General features: G+C 35.5%; 3 protein-coding genes across 3 annotated transcripts; 1 reads left to right on the plus strand and 2 right to left on the minus strand.

Annotated features, from left to right (window-relative positions):
* Window positions 1-11,481: 11,481 nt before the first annotated feature.
* LOC141599867 (uncharacterized protein At4g28440-like) lies at window positions 11,482-14,163 on the minus strand. The gene is made up of 2 exons (XM_074419993.1): window positions 13,835-14,163; window positions 11,482-11,903 (listed from the first exon to the last, which is right to left on the minus strand). Exons 1-2 carry the CDS (start codon window positions 14,055-14,057, stop codon window positions 11,713-11,715), a joined length of 414 nt encoding a protein of 137 aa, XP_074276094.1. The 5' UTR covers window positions 14,058-14,163; the 3' UTR covers window positions 11,482-11,712.
* A 676-nt stretch (window positions 14,164-14,839) lies between these two features.
* LOC141599865 (pentatricopeptide repeat-containing protein At2g42920, chloroplastic) lies at window positions 14,840-16,943 on the plus strand. The gene has a single exon (XM_074419991.1). It carries the CDS (start codon window positions 14,905-14,907, stop codon window positions 16,624-16,626), a length of 1,722 nt encoding a protein of 573 aa, XP_074276092.1. The 5' UTR covers window positions 14,840-14,904; the 3' UTR covers window positions 16,627-16,943.
* Window positions 16,610-19,162, minus strand: LOC141599866 (reticulon-like protein B18). Its single transcript, XM_074419992.1, has 8 exons — window positions 18,452-19,162; window positions 18,211-18,364; window positions 18,044-18,118; window positions 17,818-17,959; window positions 17,661-17,730; window positions 17,465-17,530; window positions 17,265-17,387; window positions 16,610-17,080 (listed from the first exon to the last, which is right to left on the minus strand). Exons 1-8 carry the CDS (start codon window positions 18,972-18,974, stop codon window positions 16,926-16,928), a joined length of 1,308 nt encoding a protein of 435 aa, XP_074276093.1. The 5' UTR covers window positions 18,975-19,162; the 3' UTR covers window positions 16,610-16,925.
* Window positions 19,163-19,369: the final 207 nt, after the last annotated feature.

A 19,369-nucleotide genomic window follows, 5' to 3' on the forward strand; every position in this document is an offset into this window, starting at 1 on the left:
GTGCGGGAAGGACTTAGGTCTACCGCGCCCACTTTGGGCTCCCGGCGTCTTGGCTTGGTCGGCTTCTCCTAGTGCTCCGTTCAAATTTCTCGGAGTCACGTTGGGGCCCTAGTCTCTGGACGGTTTCCGCCGCTCTTGTCGGCGTGACGGTGTGAGCGGGCGTATTGCGATTAGGTCCGGGAGCATTTTCGGTTTTGCTACGTCAACCACCTGTCCCATGATGGTGACTGGTTGGCGGCGCGCGTGTCGGGTATTATTGGCATCCCGAACTCGGTTGGATTACTCCGCCGGTGGAGGGCGCACGACTCGAGTTGTTGAAAGCATCATCTTGGCAGAACGCGGTTTCGTCGGTCGCGGCTGCGTCTTGTTGTTTCGACATTTTCTTAGCTTTTTGGGTGGGTTTTTGTTGATTTGTTTTTTTTTTGTTTGGGAATGAATGTGACTAGCTTCTAGTGTCTTTCCCCACAGACGGCGCCAATTGTTCCGGGTGTAATTTCGGAGCAAGTATCGTTACCACCCGTGGCTTGTAGAATAATGTCTTGAGTTGAACCCTTCTTGCTTCTATCGTCCCTCTCGGCCTCTCCTGCAACAATGAACGAACTGAGGGCTTGGCTTTGTGCCAAGCGTACTCACTCCGACGCTCAAGTCAGTAAACTTAAAGGATTAAGCTGTGTCACTTGGCTAGATATGTGTTGTAGAGAGATAAGGGAGATATTACCAGATGAATAGTGTATTTTGGTTCAGTTGTTGGATCCTTTCCTCAATGAAGGTTGAGGAGTATTTATAGGCTTTCACCTTTTGTCACGTAGTGGCCAAGTGGCCAAGTGGCCAGCAGGTGAAAAGACCGTTCTACCCTCGGCCGATGGACCTATGGCAGGCCGGCCGACGGGTCTTGGATATGAGTACGCGGGTATGTGTCCCGGCTGGCAGGCTGTCGCGCCGAGACCCTGGCTAGCAGGCCGATGGGCTGCATCGGCTAGGCTGTCTAAGTCGTTGACTTGCTGTGGATATCTTTGACCTTGCTCAGTGTGTTGACTTGGTCAGCGGTGCAGAATATGCCCCATCACAAACAATTAGGTCGAAGTAGAAATTAAGGTTCAATTACATGTGAAAACATACAAATGATAAAAAAATACAATGATAAATACAACAAAGGAAAATTACAATAATAAAAATTACAATAATTACATCGGGTTTAGCGATTTATGTCGAAAATACTTCTAAAACGGATAATTTAAGAAAAAGAATAAAGGAATGAATTAACGAACAAATCATTAGGCGATAATACGGTTAATAGTTAATTATACGTAAACTAATTAATCAGGTCAAGGCAGAACGGAAGTTCAGACACCAAAGGCAACCTGAAACAGGCGCAGCAGGACTGCGCCCTTTGGAAGCGTCTGTTCCAAGGGTGAGTTCTGGTTGTGAAGCCGGAACTGCAAATCGTTAATATTAATTGATGATTTTAAGGATTGATCATGATAACTAACTCGGATAGAAGTGATTTAATACATTAATTACATATGAATGAGTCATAAAGGCAGTAAAACATGGATGAAACGAATGTGAACGAATTATTTACATGGATGAAAGATTGATTAGTGACATGGGTGAACTAAATAGGTTAAACATGACGAATTAATGACGAACTAATGACGAATATGACAATAGACAGATGGAAATATATCAAAGATCAAATTCCAGAAACTCAATATGAATGAATCGAATCTCTACAACCCGGATTGATTTTAATGACGAAAACCCGCAAATATTGGATTATAAGGGATTTAAGTCGAATTTAATGATTAAATTATATGCGTTAATGAATGATAAATAGTGTACATGTGAAATTATTATGCTATTATATCAAAGAATTGACGAAAACAAACGAAAACAAATAAAAGCTAACGAATTTACAGAGGACGAAGGAAGAAGAAAGGAAACAGGAACTGCGGCAGCCTCACAAAGAGGCGCAGTAGACACTGCGCTCCTTCGAAGAGGCGCAGCAGTTGCTGCGTCCTTTCTCGACGATTATCTTATGGTAATCCGTAAAAAGGGTTTTAAACGAGGTTTTAGAAATTGGTTTTAATAAGTATTTTCTACATAAATCTTACATTAGTGATACAAAAAAGTAAAGAACAATAAATAAAAGAGAGATTTACACCCTCAGACTTACATGTTTGACGAAACGAGATGAACTAAGTTTATGATTAGCGATGCTCGACTCGAATGTAACGAAAGTGCCCTCGTAGGAGGAAAACGATTAATATTAATTAAGTTGATTGATTGTGGAGTTAGTCAAATTGGTCGGTCATGCAAACGAGGCTGGTACTCAGAAGGATCCGAGTTTACGTGGTCGAATGTTCAAGCACGTAGACGCCAAAAAGTAAGAACGTGGTCTTAGAATGCAAAGGGAGAAGAGAAGGGCGGACACTCGCGTGAGAAATATGAGGAGCGAAGGCTCCTCTTTATACTAATCATGTGAAGGAATAGGGTTTTCGGAGAGACTTTGGAAGTGAATCTCGAAAAGATATGAAAAAGATACGAAAAATACGCAGAAAAGGACCTGGGAAGAGGCGCGGCGATCATCTGCGTCCCTTGGAAGAGGCGCAAAGACTGCTGCGTCTACGTTTCCCAGTGGTTTCCTCCTGCGGAAGAAAGATTTCCGTGTTTAATTTATGGAATAACGGGATAATCTTATTTTCCTTAATATTTTGTATGAATATTACGGGAAATTGTTTACCAAAGATTAAAAGATTGTGAAATATTTATAAAATATGGAATAGAAATATTCAGAACATTCTGACTCAGGATTTAACGGTTATCAGAAAATGAAGACGGTTTTAGGCCCGGACTCCAAATGTACTCTAATTACTGTCAAAACGACCGTATCGGCGCGTAGATGACAACTAAGAGGTAGACATGAATGTTTGAGCAATCACTTGACGATAAACTTACTAACTGTCACAAATCGTTCCGCGTACCAAACATGCGGCCCAATCATCACCGGGTGGTTTGCGGGAGGTGCAGAAATGAGGTATCTACAAAATGATGGGCTAATTATTTGAACATCAACTCTTCTATAGGACCGTCCTATGTAGCATAGAACTAACCCAAAAGAAGAGAAGCCCAAATAAATCAATTAAATTTATTTATATTTTAATTTTATTTTAACGACCCGACACTTTATGATGAAAACTAACATATCTAAATTTACAATTTATCAATATAAAATTTTAGGTTATCAAAATAAAATACTCCCTCCTATTCCGAATAACTGTCCCATTTGCCATTTCCGTCTATTCACATAACTGTCCCATTTGCCATATTTGGACATGTTTTTTTACTTTCCTACCCTTGGCTCTTTTCTTTATTTACCACCCCAACCACCCCTAAACCATCATATTCAATACTTTTCATTATTTAACTCCTATATTCTTATCCCTATACAATACTTTTCATTATTTTAACTTCATTCCTTAATTTTCGTGCCATTGTCGAAATGGGATAGTTATTCGGAATAGGAGGGAGTAATATTTTACAAATTTATTAACTAATTTATTTGGGCTTTTAGTTATTGGACTAGTCTTATGAATAAGGAGGTCTTACATAACAATTTGTGTTTTGCGTTATTTGAAATACTCCATAGGTCACTTAAACAGTAAATAATGGCCCAAACTTCCAAGCCTTGTTTATTCATGACAAACCCTACCCACCTTATACAATTGTACACTTATACATAACCCAAAAACACATTCTTCTCCGTATTTGTCAACTCTTTCAGCTGTCCCTCAGTTCTCAACCTCACATTCTCAGTTGTCAATCTTACCAACTCTATTAGATAATATCACCACTACAGTGCGCCCTTCCTTTCATTTCACTGTTCATCATCATTCCAAGATCATAATCTTCATTCTTTTCACTCAATTTTAACTTACTCCATTGCAAAAAGTTTTTTCCCATATTATGAGCTAGTTCTATTAAGATCTAAGGTATTACCTGATCTTAAAAAGATTTAATACTTTGTCCAGATTTGGTATTGTTTGCTAGTTCTGATACTTTATTCAGTCAATTTTTTACGTTCTTAAGCGTCTATTTTTCTGGAAAAAAAAAACTATCGCCAATAAATGGGTATATAATTAACAATTTACTATATTAATTTGTGTATTCAATACACTGTATTGTAGTATATTTTATTAATATTAATATGCAATGGTAAATAATCATATCATATATCATATATTATATTAAAGCAATAACCGTCACCCCCCTTGATTGCCACGTGTCATAGCCCCTTCAAATGCCACGTGTCACTCTCCACTTTATTAAAAAAAATAAAAAAAGGAAAGAAAGATAATCACGTAAACATTGCTAACAAAACTGGAAGTTGTTGATTTTTTAACATATTTTCGGTATAATCTTTTACGGAGATATTTGCTCACGATTATATTTGTTACCCAATTTAACTGGTTGAAAGTATAATTTTCGGTATAATCTTTTAAGGAGATATTTGCTCAAGATTATATTTGTTACCTAATTTTATGGTTGAAAGTATAATCTTTTTAATATTTTTAAAATATCACAAATATGCCAATTTTATTTCGCCAAAAATCTCGCCTAAATCAAATCGATTATCACACAAAAAATATTGGCCTAATAATTAATTGCCCTAAATACCAAAAATTATGCACTATATAACAATTAATTTGATTGCCTTTAAAATACTACATAAATTATGTCTAAAGAAATAAATTTAATCATTAATGGCAAGAATCTCGGGTGTCATTATTGACAAGAATATTGGACTAATAATTAATTGCCCTAAATACCAAAAATTCTATAACAGAAATATAATCAACAAGTTAAATTCACGGCATTAAAAAAAGGAAGCTTTTTACTATTTTGTCACTAATTGGACGTAATTTTTAGTCTCTCATATCCTTATAATTTTATTTTATTTTTGTCTCTCATCAATTTCAAATATACTCATTGTGCTTCCTACTATTTTCACAATCTTCATATTTTGCCATCTTTAATCCTTATATGGAGTATATTAGTTGTATATATGATATAGCTATGTACATATTACTCTATGTTTTGTGTATTTTAAAGTTGTATCTTCCAAGTTCCATCGCATAATATATTGCAGGGAAAGACGATACTCCGTATATAACAAAAATGGATATTGCATATCATCTCCATAAATCTCTCTAAATAAATGGAAATTTTTATCGTTAACTATATTCATGTCTCATATTTCGATTAGAGTAAGTATTCGGATATCCAACGTATTAGATTATAACTTTTGAATGTGCATGTAATGGTGTAGTGTTGGTAATTCGATTATATTAATATTATTATGAATTTTTTTTCCCTAAAATCATTTCAAAATAGAAGTAGGGTAATAAAATCGAGTATACTCGGATACTCCCTCTATTTTGGTCAATTTATTTGCCTTTTATTTTGGAGAAAGACAAGGAAAGAAGAAGGGTCATTATTATATGACAAGTACAAAATGGGGAGAATTCAATTGCCTATTAAAGGCAAATCTAAAATAAAAAGATACAATTGATTTGTTTGCCTTTTGTTTTGGCAGAAAGACGAGGAAAAAAAGGAGTCAATTATTAAATGACAAGTAGACTAAATTAAGTGGGGAGGATTCAATTTTTTTTGTTTTAACCATCAAAGATTAATCTAAAATATAAAGACAAACAATTGACTGAGACCCTCCAAAATGGAATAAAAAAAAACCGGAACAGATCGAGTGCCAACTACCATTTCATAATCTTAATAAGTTTATCCTCCTTTTTCTATATCTATTTGCAACAATTATTTTATTAAAAATATTTTTAAAACTTCGCACATGGTATAATTCGTTTCTTTACGAAGTTATTAACATGATATACGACACATGTGTAAGCATGATACAAGACCCAATTATAAACGTGTAAATTATTCACGCTCATAAATATACAACATGGTTGTAAATATAATGTGTAACACAAGAGTGATACTCCCCCTATTTTACTTTTATTGTCCTATTTTCTCTAAAATTTATTCGAAATTAACTGTCCTCTTTATAAATTTATTATGATAAATAATTAACTACAGATATTGCCTTAAATGACCACCACTTCCTCTCTCAAAGTGACATTGGTCTCATTCTTTATAATACTAAGGGATATGATTTTAATTTATTCAATTTTTTAAATCCTTTCAAAATACTTTCATCGTTCCGGTCAATAGTTATCTATTTTCTTTTTTGGGTGTATCGGTTAATAATTATCTATTTTCATTTTTTGGCATATATTTGTATTTGACATATTAATTTTAATTTTTATACGTCCACACATATAGAAATAAGGGGTTTTCTAACATGTGCCTTAGGAATAGAACGATAGAACGAAATATATATAGATTAGACAAATTATTGTATTTTATTAAGGGACTTGCTAAATCCTACACACACTTTTACTAAATCCTACACAAAATTTACACTTTTTTTAACTTTGCCCATCTCATTCCATACCCACAAACAATCCTTAATAGAGAGAGAAAAGAAGAACGTCTTCTACAGTTCTACTGCTTAATTCACGGTGTCAGGGACGCCTTCGGCGAGCCCAAACGACGCATCCAATTTGACCATTAATTTCTCTGGTGTGTAAAATTTTACCAGTAATGAAAAGAATGTCTTTTGTTGATGCAATCTACGTCACACAAATCGATTATATTATAGGGGACTCACGCAACTATATCTCCGACGACGACAACCCTCACGTCGGCACTCCTCCGGTCACACTAACTCCCTCCAATAGTGACCCACGACGTCGTTTTCTGCAGATTTGTCACTATTAGTCTCAATTTTGATGTGACGGCGACAGTTTGGAGCCATAAATGGTGGGGTTTTGAATTTTATGGTGGGGTTCTATTTTCGGGAATGAGGAGACGATAACACACAAGGACACCGGTGAAATCTCCGACTTCTGATGCATCAACCGGTGAGACCAGAGGCGGTGACTGTTGCTAGGTGGCAGCGCCGGCGAGAGGGGTTTGGGTCATTGGGTATGGGGGCTATTGAGGGGAGAGAGTTATTTTTTTTTTTTTTTTTTTTGTGTTTTAAGAGAAAGGGTATGAGGGGAAAAAAAGTGACAAAATGTATATGATGTAGTAAAATGGTGTGTAGGATTTAACAATTGCGTTTATTAATGAATGACCATTAATGCATAAATGATTATTGTGATTCTCCTAACCAATTCCATAAAACATATCAGATCACGAGTAATTAATAGATAATATAGAGTCATTAAAAAATTTATTAAAAATCAATTTAAATACTTCGTATTATTTTCAATTTATATAAATTGAAGTGACTTCAAAAAATTATCTAACTATTAATGCATAACATTACGACATTGAAAGATAATGAGTAAATAACGTGTTAGTAAATAGAGAATGAATGGGTGGTGTTAATGGTGGAGGTCGTGATAGGAGATGGGTCACGATGGGTAGGTAATGATGGAGTGGGGAGTTGCATAAGGTTAAGAGAAGGGTTGGGAGTCACGCATGGGGTAGGGCCGGGCGGACGTAGGGGATGGTGGAGGCAAGAGGGGGGATGAGTAGTTGGAGGACGTATGACATGGATTGCAGGGTGATGTTAGTTGTGGGGGCTGCTGAGATATGTTTGAGAGGGACGTTGTGGTTCGAGGTGTTTAGTGCAGTGCAGTCATCATGGTGATGAAAGGTCTGTTAGTGGGTTTCGAGGTTGTCAAGTCAGTGATGAGAGAAAAGGTAAATAATTGAGAGAAAAACTAACACGCTGGGTAATATGATATATAACGTACAACAATGAGTAAAATTAAATGTATATTGCGTAAATAAACAGATTATGAAATCTACAATAATTTTATATTTACTTTTCAGATTTTGCTTTTCATAAGTTAAAAAATCGAGGAAAAAAAAAGCAGAGTACTTCACAATTAAGCAATACAAACTTATAAAAAGTGTATGGGTAGACCATTTTCTAAAGTTTAATTAGTAATTTACTAAATTCAAAAAACACGTAAGTTTACTTTTAATAATACTTTACGTTACCACCCGTGCAGGGCACGGGTTCAAAAACTAGTTTAATCATATTTGTAAAACAATTCTTATTCTTATATAGTTATATCTATATTTATAATTTTTTAAATATGTAATTTTTTTTGTTTAATTAAAGTTTGGGATTTATGTTTGATTGTAAGCAATTTACTGTGTATTTAGTTATTTGCAAATTTAAAGTAAGAATTATTTAATGAGATGATAGTGTGTGTTTTTCTTAGTTTAATATATACGGAGTTTTAAATTCGTAAATTGTATTTTTTTTTTCAATTGTTAATTTTCTTAATTTTTACTCCATATATCATAATCATCTTAATAATAAGGATTATTAATAATGGAAAAATTGGTATAATCAAAATTGGGAAAAATTATATTTTATTATTTAATAATTAGTATATAAAGTTCTTGTTAAATTGCTAGTTTATTATTTAATATTTTTTTTGCAAGATACGTACAAAACATAAACATTTACGTACAAAACATGACAGTTTTGCGAAATTAATTCCAGATTATCTGATGCGAGTCTCACTTTACTTAAAAAAAAAAAAAAAACTTGCATATGATGACGTGGACGCATGAGGATGATTGAAATGTTCTTGTATTTATATAGATAAGATTCCAAATTTAATTAACACACTGAAATAGATACTAACAGATTTCAATTAAAAATCAGTTAACTAACTACTATTCAAAAATACAAATCTATTAATTAGCATACTATTAATTTTTTCACTAATTATTGTGTAAGACTACTATAGACCTGTCAAAAGCTGACCCGACCCGAAAACCGACCGTAACCCGACCCGTAAATAACCCGCAAATAACCCGGTGTTTTCAACCCGAACCCGAAAAATACCCGAACCCGTTTTGACCCGTAAATAGCGGGTCGAAACCCGACCCGTAACGGGTTGACCGTTGGGTCAAGGCAATATATCTTCCTTAATATTGAAAATGTCAAATAGGTATTGACTTGTAAAATTTTAAGGAAATATATGTATATATACGGAATGTCATGTCATCACCTTGAACCATATGCCACGTCATCACAACAAAGTGTGTGCCATATTGTCACTTTCACCATATTACGTCAATCCGTATTTTACGTCAGCACTGCCATGTCATCATTTCAGGCGACATGCCACGTCATCAACTTGAAGTGTGTGCCATGTCATTACTTTCACCGTGTTATATCGAACCGTATTCCATGTTGGCAATGCCACGTCATCACCTCGATCACATGACACGTCATCACTTCGAAGTGTGTGGCACACCGTCACTTTCATCGTATTACGTGGAACCACATTCCACGTCAGCACTGCCACATCATAACCTTTGATCACGTGCCACGTCATCATTATCATCTTATTTGAGTCTCACATGTCGTACTTAGCGAGTTAGTGAGGGTAGTGATGATGATGATGACGAGGTGGTGATGGCGAGAATGGTGACAATTAAGTTGACTAAGACGAGCAGGATGATAAAAAGACCTATAAATGGTAGGAATTACGATACAAAAGAAGTTTTAAAAAATAACAAAAAAAAGATGTTGACCGGCCCGTTTACCCGAACCCGACCCAAAATCCGTCTCGAACCGTTCGTCTAACGGTATGATATTGAAAATATTAAGCAAAAAATGTTTAATCTTACTAATATCATATACTAAACTAGATAATAATTAAAATTTAAGAATAATTATGCGTTTATGAGTAGAATTAAAGACAATGAAATTTTTTAAAAAGGCGTTAATCTGACCCGTTCTAACCCAAAACTCAACCCGAAACCCGTATAAACCCGACCCGTATAAACCCGTATTTTTTAAACCCGAAATAGACCCGACCCGTATTTTACCCGAACCCGAAATGACCAAACCCGTAACCCGCCCGTTTGACCCGTTTGACAGGTCTAGACTACTAGTATAGTAAGACAGGCCCAATTAAGAGGCAGCCCAACCTTTCTTCACCCTTCTTGCTGAGTCAACTTCACTGGTATTTCTTCCTTTGTTGCTCCGTGTCCCTTAGTCATGGCAACCTCCGTCCCTCACCTGTAAACCACCGTATCAATCCCAAAGTAATTCGTCCTTGACCTAACTCGCCCATTTGGGTCGCCGACGATCGACGATCCTACTCCACGACGTAAACCCACTGAAAATATTCATCAAGTAATGAGTTTTTAACTTAAAACAATAAGTTGTCAACAATCTAGTTATTAAACTAAAATCCTAATTTATATTTTGAAACATTCAAGTTATCAAGTTAAAGTTACTAGTTAGTAAACTAAAATCTTAAAACTCGAACTTATAACATAACTATAAAGACTCAATATTCATACTAAGTTGTAAAATTTTCAAATTAAAACTATAAGTTTTCAAGTTAAAAATATTAATTATCAAATAGTGTGTATGGGACACTTTAAATAAGCCTCTAATTAAGAATATACAAAATAAATCAAAGTATATACAAAATACATCAAACAAAAAACCCATAATAATCTATTTAAAATCTTGAGTAATCAAGTTAAAACCATCTAATTTCTAACCTCGTTTATTGATAATCGGCATCACCGTGACTTAGTGGTTGTCGAAGTTCTTCCATGGAGGTGGTGTGGTTAGGGTCAAGGCGTAGGGCTGCAGAGCTGGTAAGACGGTGATTGATGGGGATGAGGTTCACTACGACGGAATAGATGTGATTTAATGGAGCATTGTTCCCACTGTTTATACGTAAATCCTTTTAGTGGGCTAATTTCTCATATTGGGCCCGTCCTATGTTATAAGACGGTCCTATAGGAGAGTTGCTGTAATTTTTTTGAAAATCCATTTCATAGCTACAAAATTTAAACGGACTTTTAACTAAAAAAAAAAAAATTAAACAGATTTTTTACTTTTAAAATCCATTTCGTACCTACAAAATTAGAACTTAGAAGGAGATTATTTTTCTGAGTTCAAGCGAAAAAAGGCATGATATTTGTGAAAACAAATAAGGAGATCAATATGTGAAAAAAGAAGAAGCAAATTATAGCTTAAAAGTTGACATTTTAATAATTTTCACAAGACTAAATCTAAGTGGGGATGATATAACCAGAATATTGATTGCGCGCATCATCGACATTTTATTGATTATACTAAAGCTTTAAAAAGCAGACCCGTGTAAATCACACGGGTTTAAAACTAGTACTCCGAAATAGTCCAGATGATAAAACCTTCAGGAAGATTCTAGGAATTTGAAGTAGACTTGTTTGTTTCAATTATCTCATGCAAGGTTCATTACATGTAATGACCTTGATTTATTGGCTCTGCACATCAGATGAAAAAAAACAGGTGGAAAAATAATACCCCTGGTAGCAAAAGTTCTACTGCATATCAAATTAGATGCATAAATGAATAGTGAGTTTGGGAAAGGAAATTTCATTCATTCATTCATATCCAGGCACATTAAGTATACCGCGCCCAAATCTTAAATGAAGCGCAGATCATTTTCGTAAAGAGAAGCTGACCTCAGGAGGCAAACAAAGGCGAAAGAGCAGTAATACATTTCTTGGAACTAATATGCGGAATACACAAAAGCAATGCATCTTTGTGTTAGGCATACAAAACCCCCCTACAAGCTACTAACCCTTCATTCATTCTTCTGCGACATTAACCAATTCATACTCAACGAGGGATAGATTATTATCCTCTTTGACTTCAAAGCTAGCCGGCTCTGTGAGCTCAACACGACCCCATTTGTCAACAGCTAACCTCATAGACCCCTTAAACATGTCAATCTTTGCATTCCGCAGGATCAATGTAGCACCTGGCTGCATGAGGTCGACTGCACATAACAAAGAGGCATAAGAATGCATTATCATTTCAGCTAGTCTATTTAATTTTTATTGTCCTAATAAACTTAGTGCATTAGGTTAACGTTTATGAAATTACAAACACATCGACAGTGGCCTCTGTTATGTTACTTACATCTCTGATCTTACATCTGCAATATCCTATCCGTTAGTGTCAAATGATACAACATTTTGTTTTGTACTTTGACTACAACATTATTAGATGATAATATGCAAATAGCATCCATGTAAATTAAATTAACCAATTTGAGATTGTACATTTTGTACCTCTAGTAAAGGTAAACCAGCCACTTCAAGTAAACCAATTGAGGTAGCATAATACACAACAAATTAATGCATATATTCATTTAGCTCGACTTAACATTCATATACGGAGTAGTTTTTTGCTACAATTTCTTTCTTATTCTTCCCACTTTAAATACTACGCAACGTATGACTAGCTGTGCAAGTAGTTATGTGCTCTGGAAAGAAATGATGGATGGGAAGTTCATACGTAAGATTACAAAGAGGGAAAGGAATAATTGAATAATCTCCTTTGCCCAAAACGAAGGTGGAGAGATCTGGAGGCAATCCTTCAATCTTATCTATATAAAACCAAAAACATTTCAAGCATTCTCCTTAAGCCACATCATCATCTACATGTTTTTTTTATAAGTGTGGGACCCACATAAAAAACTTCGGAATTAATTGATGAAAAACCTTTATGTTTAAGTTTTAGACGTAAATGTTTACGTTTATGTTTTCTATACGTAAATATTAGTGAATAATAACGAATAAAGAGTAATTTAAAACGTAAATAACTCAGCCCAAAATTATACTAATAAATTACACCGGCTGTTAAAAATATAGTCCAAATTTTTACTACAATAATAAATTACAATAGCAATTAAAATTAAGTACATAAAAAATACATCAACTGATAACAATCAATATTGTTACAAAAATACTAAATACTAAATTTAAGTATAATTAACCATAAATGGAGTAGGAAATAAATATATTCAATCAATATAATTTTTCTAACTGACATGCATATTGTTTTATATACATTGCATTTAGTATACTCTATACCATATTTTAACACTAAATTTTTGCAGCGTTTTAACCTATTGTCATTATAAAAGAAATAGAGTGTAAAATATTCATGTCTTTTGGTTAATATTTTGTGAATGTTAATTATTTACGACAATATTCGTAAAAATATACCCGTGCAATTTTACACGGGTTGAAAACTAGTTTGTATAAGAATTCGTATGAAATCCAGGGTTACAATATTCCCTTGTTATCAGGCGAATTAATATTGAAAAAGTTGCCCAAAAGAGTATAAGATAAGTAGAAAGCTCTATAAACTATCATTAAAAAAAATGCAGGCTTCAGATAAGGTGAGCGATACAAAAGGTGAGTGCACCACATAGATGGATACGAGCAGGATGCATGATGATCATAGATTAATCAGTGGATAGAGTGGCAAGGATTCCACCATAATAATTATACTCCCTCCATCTTAATTATTTGTTTACCTTTATCATTCTTTGAGAAGGGTTAGGGGTATTTTAAACAAATGATCGGAACAAACGAAATCATCAACAACTGATTCTCCAATATAAATGCATCAACGGGCGGGCATTGTTCCGTAACTAGAAAAAGCAAGCAGCATAATCATGGTGGTTATGTTTTATGATTTTAGATACCAAAATAAACACCTGAAAACCCATATTTATCACATTAAAAAACACAATAAAGTAAATTTTACAAATAAATAAATATAGCATCCAATGCGAAATTCACAAAATCGGAAACAAAACACAAAATTCCTTCCAACCCAGTTAGATTTATGTAAATTAATTACACAAAACAAAGAATGAGTAAGATTAAGAAAAAAAAGGGAAAGAAATGAATATACTTTGGTCATTGCGGGCGGTGAAGAAAATGGAAGCGGTTTCATCAGCAACAAGACATTCAGCAATGCGATTAGCCCGAGAATTCAAAGAAGAAGAAGAAGAAGATCTGGGTTTCTGTAAAACAGTGTTAGAGGAAACCACTTTAACAATCAAGGTATGGCCAGATGTTACGGGTTTGAGTTGCTCCACTTTAATGAACACTGGCTTTCTCTTCGCTGTCGACATTTTCAACTAACTCAATCGATCTAACCCTACAAATGTGAGACTACAAGGTTTATTTGTTGTTATGTTGGTAGTTGCTGCTCCGGGTCACGGGTGAGAGGTTTCAGGAAATGAGGAGACGTGCGTGGGTGTTATTTACTCACCAACTAATGTGTTAATCAATCGGGTCGGTTATGGAGGTTAAGACCACTCTTGTCATTCGCTCTACACATGACAATCGGATCAGTCGGGTTGTCTTTGGGTCGGGTCAACTCGAGCCGAGTTGAGTCATAATAGGCCAGCCTATTATTTCGATTTAGTTATTTCATTATTAAGTCAAATGTATCAAATTAAACAGTAAATCGCTTTCATTTGATCAATATTAAGCTTAATAATTGTCGGGTTATCAATTTAACTGGGTCAATATCCGGTCGGGTTTGGGTCACTGATTATCAAGTCTGGTGAGTTACGGGTCGATTTCGGTTAGCTAAGGATGTTAGGTTGTAAGAGCTTTTCTATTTTTATCTTCTAAAAATAAAAAACTTTATACACAAGTTCATTTACCTACAAGGCTACAATTCTTACATGTTCATGAAGTAAGATATAACCGTATATGAGTATCTTATTCGATGACAAAAATTGTTTCTATTATTGTTTGATATAAGTCCTAATCTTTTGGATTTAAAATTATTTCTTTTTAAGTTTAGTTCCGATGTTATAAATTCACTTAACAGAAATTCAACTTATATAAAGACCAACTTTGTGTCAATAAATAATATGCGAGGCTACAAAATTAGACAGAATCACAAAATGTAGAACGTCAGTAAAATCAGATGAACCTTGTCGTATTCATATCTTCATCCTTTTATAGATGTACTCAAGTCTGAAGACCACAAGCCACGTTAAGTTATCAAGTTATCACCTTTGTGTAGCCTCCACAAAAGCAATGGGTACAATGAGCCTTTGCTCACTAACTCCAGCACAAACTAGCATGTCCAACTTCATCTCTAATCATCCCCACCTTACATTGCTAGAAACTCACTGTAATACCATCAAAGATCTTAACAAAATTCATGCACACCTTATTAAAACAGGTTTATCTAAACACCCTATTGCAATTAGCCGCGTCCTCGCCTTTGCTGCTACCTCCCATGTTGCTGACATTAGATATGCCCATTCAATCTTTACCTCTATACATAATCCCAACCTTTTTATGTGGAATACTATTATAAGAGGTTTTTCTCAAAGTTGGGCCCCACTTACCGCGATTTTGCTCTTTGTAGATATGTTAACTAGTTCAGGAATGGAGCCTCAAAGGCTTACTTACCCTTCTTTGTTCAAAGCTTATGCTAATCTAGGCCTTGCACAATGTGGAGCTCAACTTCATGCAAGGGTTATAAAGTTGGGTCTTCATTCCGACCATTTCATAAGGAATACAATCATTCATATGTATGCTAATAATGGGTTTTTGAGGGAAGCATTTAAGGTATTTGATGAAGGCCAAAATTCCGACGTTGTTGCGTGGAATTCCATGATTATGGGCCTTGCAAAGTGTAGGGAAATTGATGAAGCTAGGAGGCTGTTTGATAAGATGGGGGTTAAGGTTATGAAGAATGCGATTTCGTGGAATAGTATGATAAGTGGGTGTGTAAGAAATGACAAGTTTGTTGAAGCTATCAACCTTTTCGGGAGAATGCAAGAGGATGGGTTTAAAGCGAGCGAGTTTACAATGGTAAGCTTGTTGAATGCTTGTGCTAACTTGGGCTCCCTAGAAAAAGGGGAATTGGTACATGATCATATGTGTGAGAATGGGTTTGAATTGAATGTCATTGTAGTAACTGCAATTGTGGACATGTATTGCAAATGTGGTGCAATTGACAAGGCAATTCAGATTTTCGAGAGAACCCCAATTAAGGGTTTATCGACTTGGAATTCTATGATTCTAGGATTAGCAAACAACGGGCGTGAAACTGACACCATTCAATTGTTTTCGGACCTTGTTTCATCGGGTATGGTACCAGATGATGTTACTTTTCTTGGAGTTTTAACAGCCTGTTGTTACAATGGGGATGTCGATAAAGCAACAGACTACTTTCTGCTAATGACTCAACGGTACCAAATTGAGCCATCAATTAAGCATTATAATTGCATGGTTAGTATTTTAGGCCAAGCTGGTTTGTTAAAAGAGGCCGAGCAGCTGATTGGAGAAATGCCCGTTAAAGCAGATGCTATTATATGGGGTTCTTTACTATCGGCTTGTAGAAAGCATGGAAATGTCGATATGGGAATTTGGGCTTCAAAAAATATTAATGAGATTGATCCTAACGACACTGGAGCTTATGTACTTATGTCTAATGTCTATTCGGCCTCTGGTGAGTTTCAGAATGCGATCAAACAGCGCATTTCCATGAAGGATAGACAGGTCTGTAAGGAGAAAGGAGGCAGTTCAATTCAAATCAACGGGGAAGTTGAAGAGTTTGTTTCCGGTGGAATGCTGAATCCTGAGATGAATGACCTAATGTTTCTGATACATTCAAACTATGAAGGCGAAAAACTGGCAAGTGAAGAACTAGAAATGTGGGAAATAAACTGATATTCATCAACACAGCCTTAAATTCCAAAACCATTCAGATAGTATTACTGTGGTTGGATTGATTGATTTTTGGGATCAAGACTGATACCGAGATTTAATACCCAGATTCAACTTTATGTGTACAGGAGAAATACAAAAGTTACAATTGACTGACTAAAATTGTACAAGGCTGTGGAAAGAAATATGCCTCTTTTTTTAAATGGATTATTTAGAAGTTGGTAGTAAAGGAAAGCACCAAGATGCTGCTGCTGTATCACTGTATGAGTTTCTGAGCTGAATGTAGCAGTTTGTTTTATTTGTCAGACTTTTGATGCTGCTGTCTCATTTACTTGTTCTTCTTCCACAGTCAGGTTTCCTTTTACATTCGACTTCTCCTTTCTAGGGATTGTATCTTCTTCTGTTCTGTTGTCTGAATGTTGGCGATAGTATCGCAATATAACTAAGGAGATAAAAGCTGCGAGAAAATGAACAAAGACAGGATGAGTTTGGAGGATAATCAAGGAAAAACAAGACGTAAACAAATGGATGCGCCAAGTAAGTAATGTATTTGTTGATATGTAGGATTGGAACTCCACACTCAAAACGTTGGATTAAAGCAGATGACATCACTACTAGCTAGCTATAAAATAAAGCCTTACCTGCAAACACGCGGGTTTTTAAGGAGGACAAATTCCAAAAGACGGTGGCAGCTGACGCAGCTACTATCTTCTTGTGGTAACAAGCTCTCCATGCTTCCACCATTTTTGACTTGTATTGATCAACTGTTTAATCCAACAAAAATTTCGTCAATTTCCAAACCATTCAACCCAAATACTCCCTTTTATCTAATTTTGTATACCTTTACTGTCTATCTGAGCAGCATATGATGAGTACAGTTTTGGGGCAGTAAAGCTGGTAAGAAATCCTGCTCAGTTGTAGAAAAAACAATAACCATTTAGTAATAACATAGAAAGGCTGGCTGTTTCCAATCATGTATATATATCAGACTCGGATGCAAGCACCGGACAACCATTGTACTCCGTAATTATACATACCAAGTACACAAAGCCTCCAAAGTGTTAGAAGATGGCCATACTCAGCACCAAATATAAAAAATGAAGCTACCTGTTTAATCATGATAAATGTTAGAAATGAGATTTACAAGCTCGTAAACAATCAAATGGAATGTAGGAAGTAAGATAGTGTAATTACTTTTAAAGTCATGGATGGTTCTCCAGAGAAAAGTTGTGCTGCCTTGGAAATCGCAAGGTTTAGAACTGGTAACACAATTCTAATTACTTTGAGAATATCCTCCTCTTTCAAGCACACTTGCTGTCTTTTTGGTACAATTTCTCTGCATATTTAACATCAACAATGATTATGATCATTTATCAACACCAAATTTGCTTATTCTGGAATATCTAGAATTACGACCTACCTCTGATGTAATATATTTGACATGAATGATACCGCCAAGAACACGAGCCCAAGTTGCGAAATCACTGACAGAAGGCTGACAAAAATACATACATCAAGGGTTTCAACTCTTCCCCAATGCAAGAACACAAATGACAAATTAAGACATAGAATTGATTGGTGAATTACCTAAAGCTTAAACCCTTGGTGAAGCAAGAAGACAGAGAACAAAGACATCCTAAACCAAACCAAAGGCTCGATTTTGCAACATCTCTCCACATAACTAAGTCCCATATCATGAAACCCAGTCGATCCAATGCGCTTTCTCCTTCCTCATTCCCTTCTATTTACACATACCAATTCAAGAAAAATCATTAAACAATAATCAAAACCCAATTCAGATAATAATTTTTAAGAATAAAGAAAATACTTGATGGAAGAGCAGAATTGAGAGGATCAGGCTTCTCTTTCTTAGATTTGGCACTGTTTCTTCTCTTCTTTGGTTTATTCAACTCATCAAAAGCAACAATATCCCTTTCCTCATTTTCAATCCTCCTTCTAGACCTCCTGATATTACGAGGCGACCCACAAGCAGAGAAGCCATTATTAGAACTAGTCCTGGTCTTGCATCTCCTCCTAAGATCACCACCCAGTTCGTCAACCATATCAAGACGGTCAGAAAGCCGAGTCCTGGACTTTGCTTTCGGTGAAGGAGATAGATTAAGTAAAAGTTCATGCATTGGAAGACACCCTCTTGTCTTAGTAATTGAGAGCTTTGATGTTGGGGGGGTTTTTCGCGGTGAAGGTGCGTATTCAACTTGGTAATGTGGGATTTCATGGGTATCCGATTCGCTACCCATATCGGGATTGTTGGTTAATAAGTGAGATAATCTTGATGCTGATTTTACTTTGTTTGATGGAGGAGTTCTTATTATTGTTGTTGCTGCTTCCATTGATGACGATGATGATGATGATTTTGGTGAAAGAAAGAGAGGCTTTGAATGAGAGAATGTTGGATTAAATGCAAATGAAAAACAGTGATTGTAAGTGAGGATTGTTTGATTGATGAAGAATTGAAGAGGGTTTTTTGTATAAAGAATGCTGAGAATAGCCGTTGGGGAGACGGGGACGAATTTTGGCTTTTCTTCTTTATTATTTGCTTTTTAACATTTTTTGAATATTTTTACCACAGGATGGGTCATGGGTGGCCCAATTGCTAGGAATAATATATGGGTATCATAAAACGGTAAGAAATGGGGACGTGGCAATATGCGCGGAGATTGGTGGAGAAGATGGAGCCGTTCTTCAGAGCCGAGGACCATGCCGAGGATGATGCTGGGGATGATGA

The sequence above is a fragment of the Silene latifolia genome, chromosome 9 (assembly GCF_048544455.1).
Source record: "Silene latifolia isolate original U9 population chromosome 9, ASM4854445v1, whole genome shotgun sequence".
Classification (NCBI taxonomy): domain Eukaryota; kingdom Viridiplantae; phylum Streptophyta; class Magnoliopsida; order Caryophyllales; family Caryophyllaceae; genus Silene; species Silene latifolia.

Excerpts from the sequence above, each read along its gene's own strand:
- LOC141599867 (XM_074419993.1), bottom strand. The coding sequence starts at position 14,057 with ATGTCGACAGCGAAGAGAAAGCCAGTGTTCATTAAAGTGGAGCAACTC. Across the intron at positions 11,904-13,834 it reads CACCGCCCGCAATGACCAAA|TCGACCTCATGCAGCCAGGT; the intron begins GTATATTCATTT and ends TGTTATGTGCAG.
- LOC141599865 (XM_074419991.1), top strand. The coding sequence starts at position 14,905 with ATGTACTCAAGTCTGAAGACCACAAGCCACGTTAAGTTATCAAGTTAT.
- LOC141599866 (XM_074419992.1), bottom strand. The coding sequence starts at position 18,974 with ATGGAAGCAGCAACAACAATAATAAGAACTCCTCCATCAAACAAAGTA. Across the intron at positions 18,119-18,210 it reads ACCAAGGGTTTAAGCTTTAG|CCTTCTGTCAGTGATTTCGC; the intron begins GTAATTCACCAA and ends TATTTTTGTCAG. Across the intron at positions 17,388-17,464 it reads TGCTCAGATAGACAGTAAAG|TTGATCAATACAAGTCAAAA; the intron begins GTATACAAAATT and ends TGGATTAAACAG.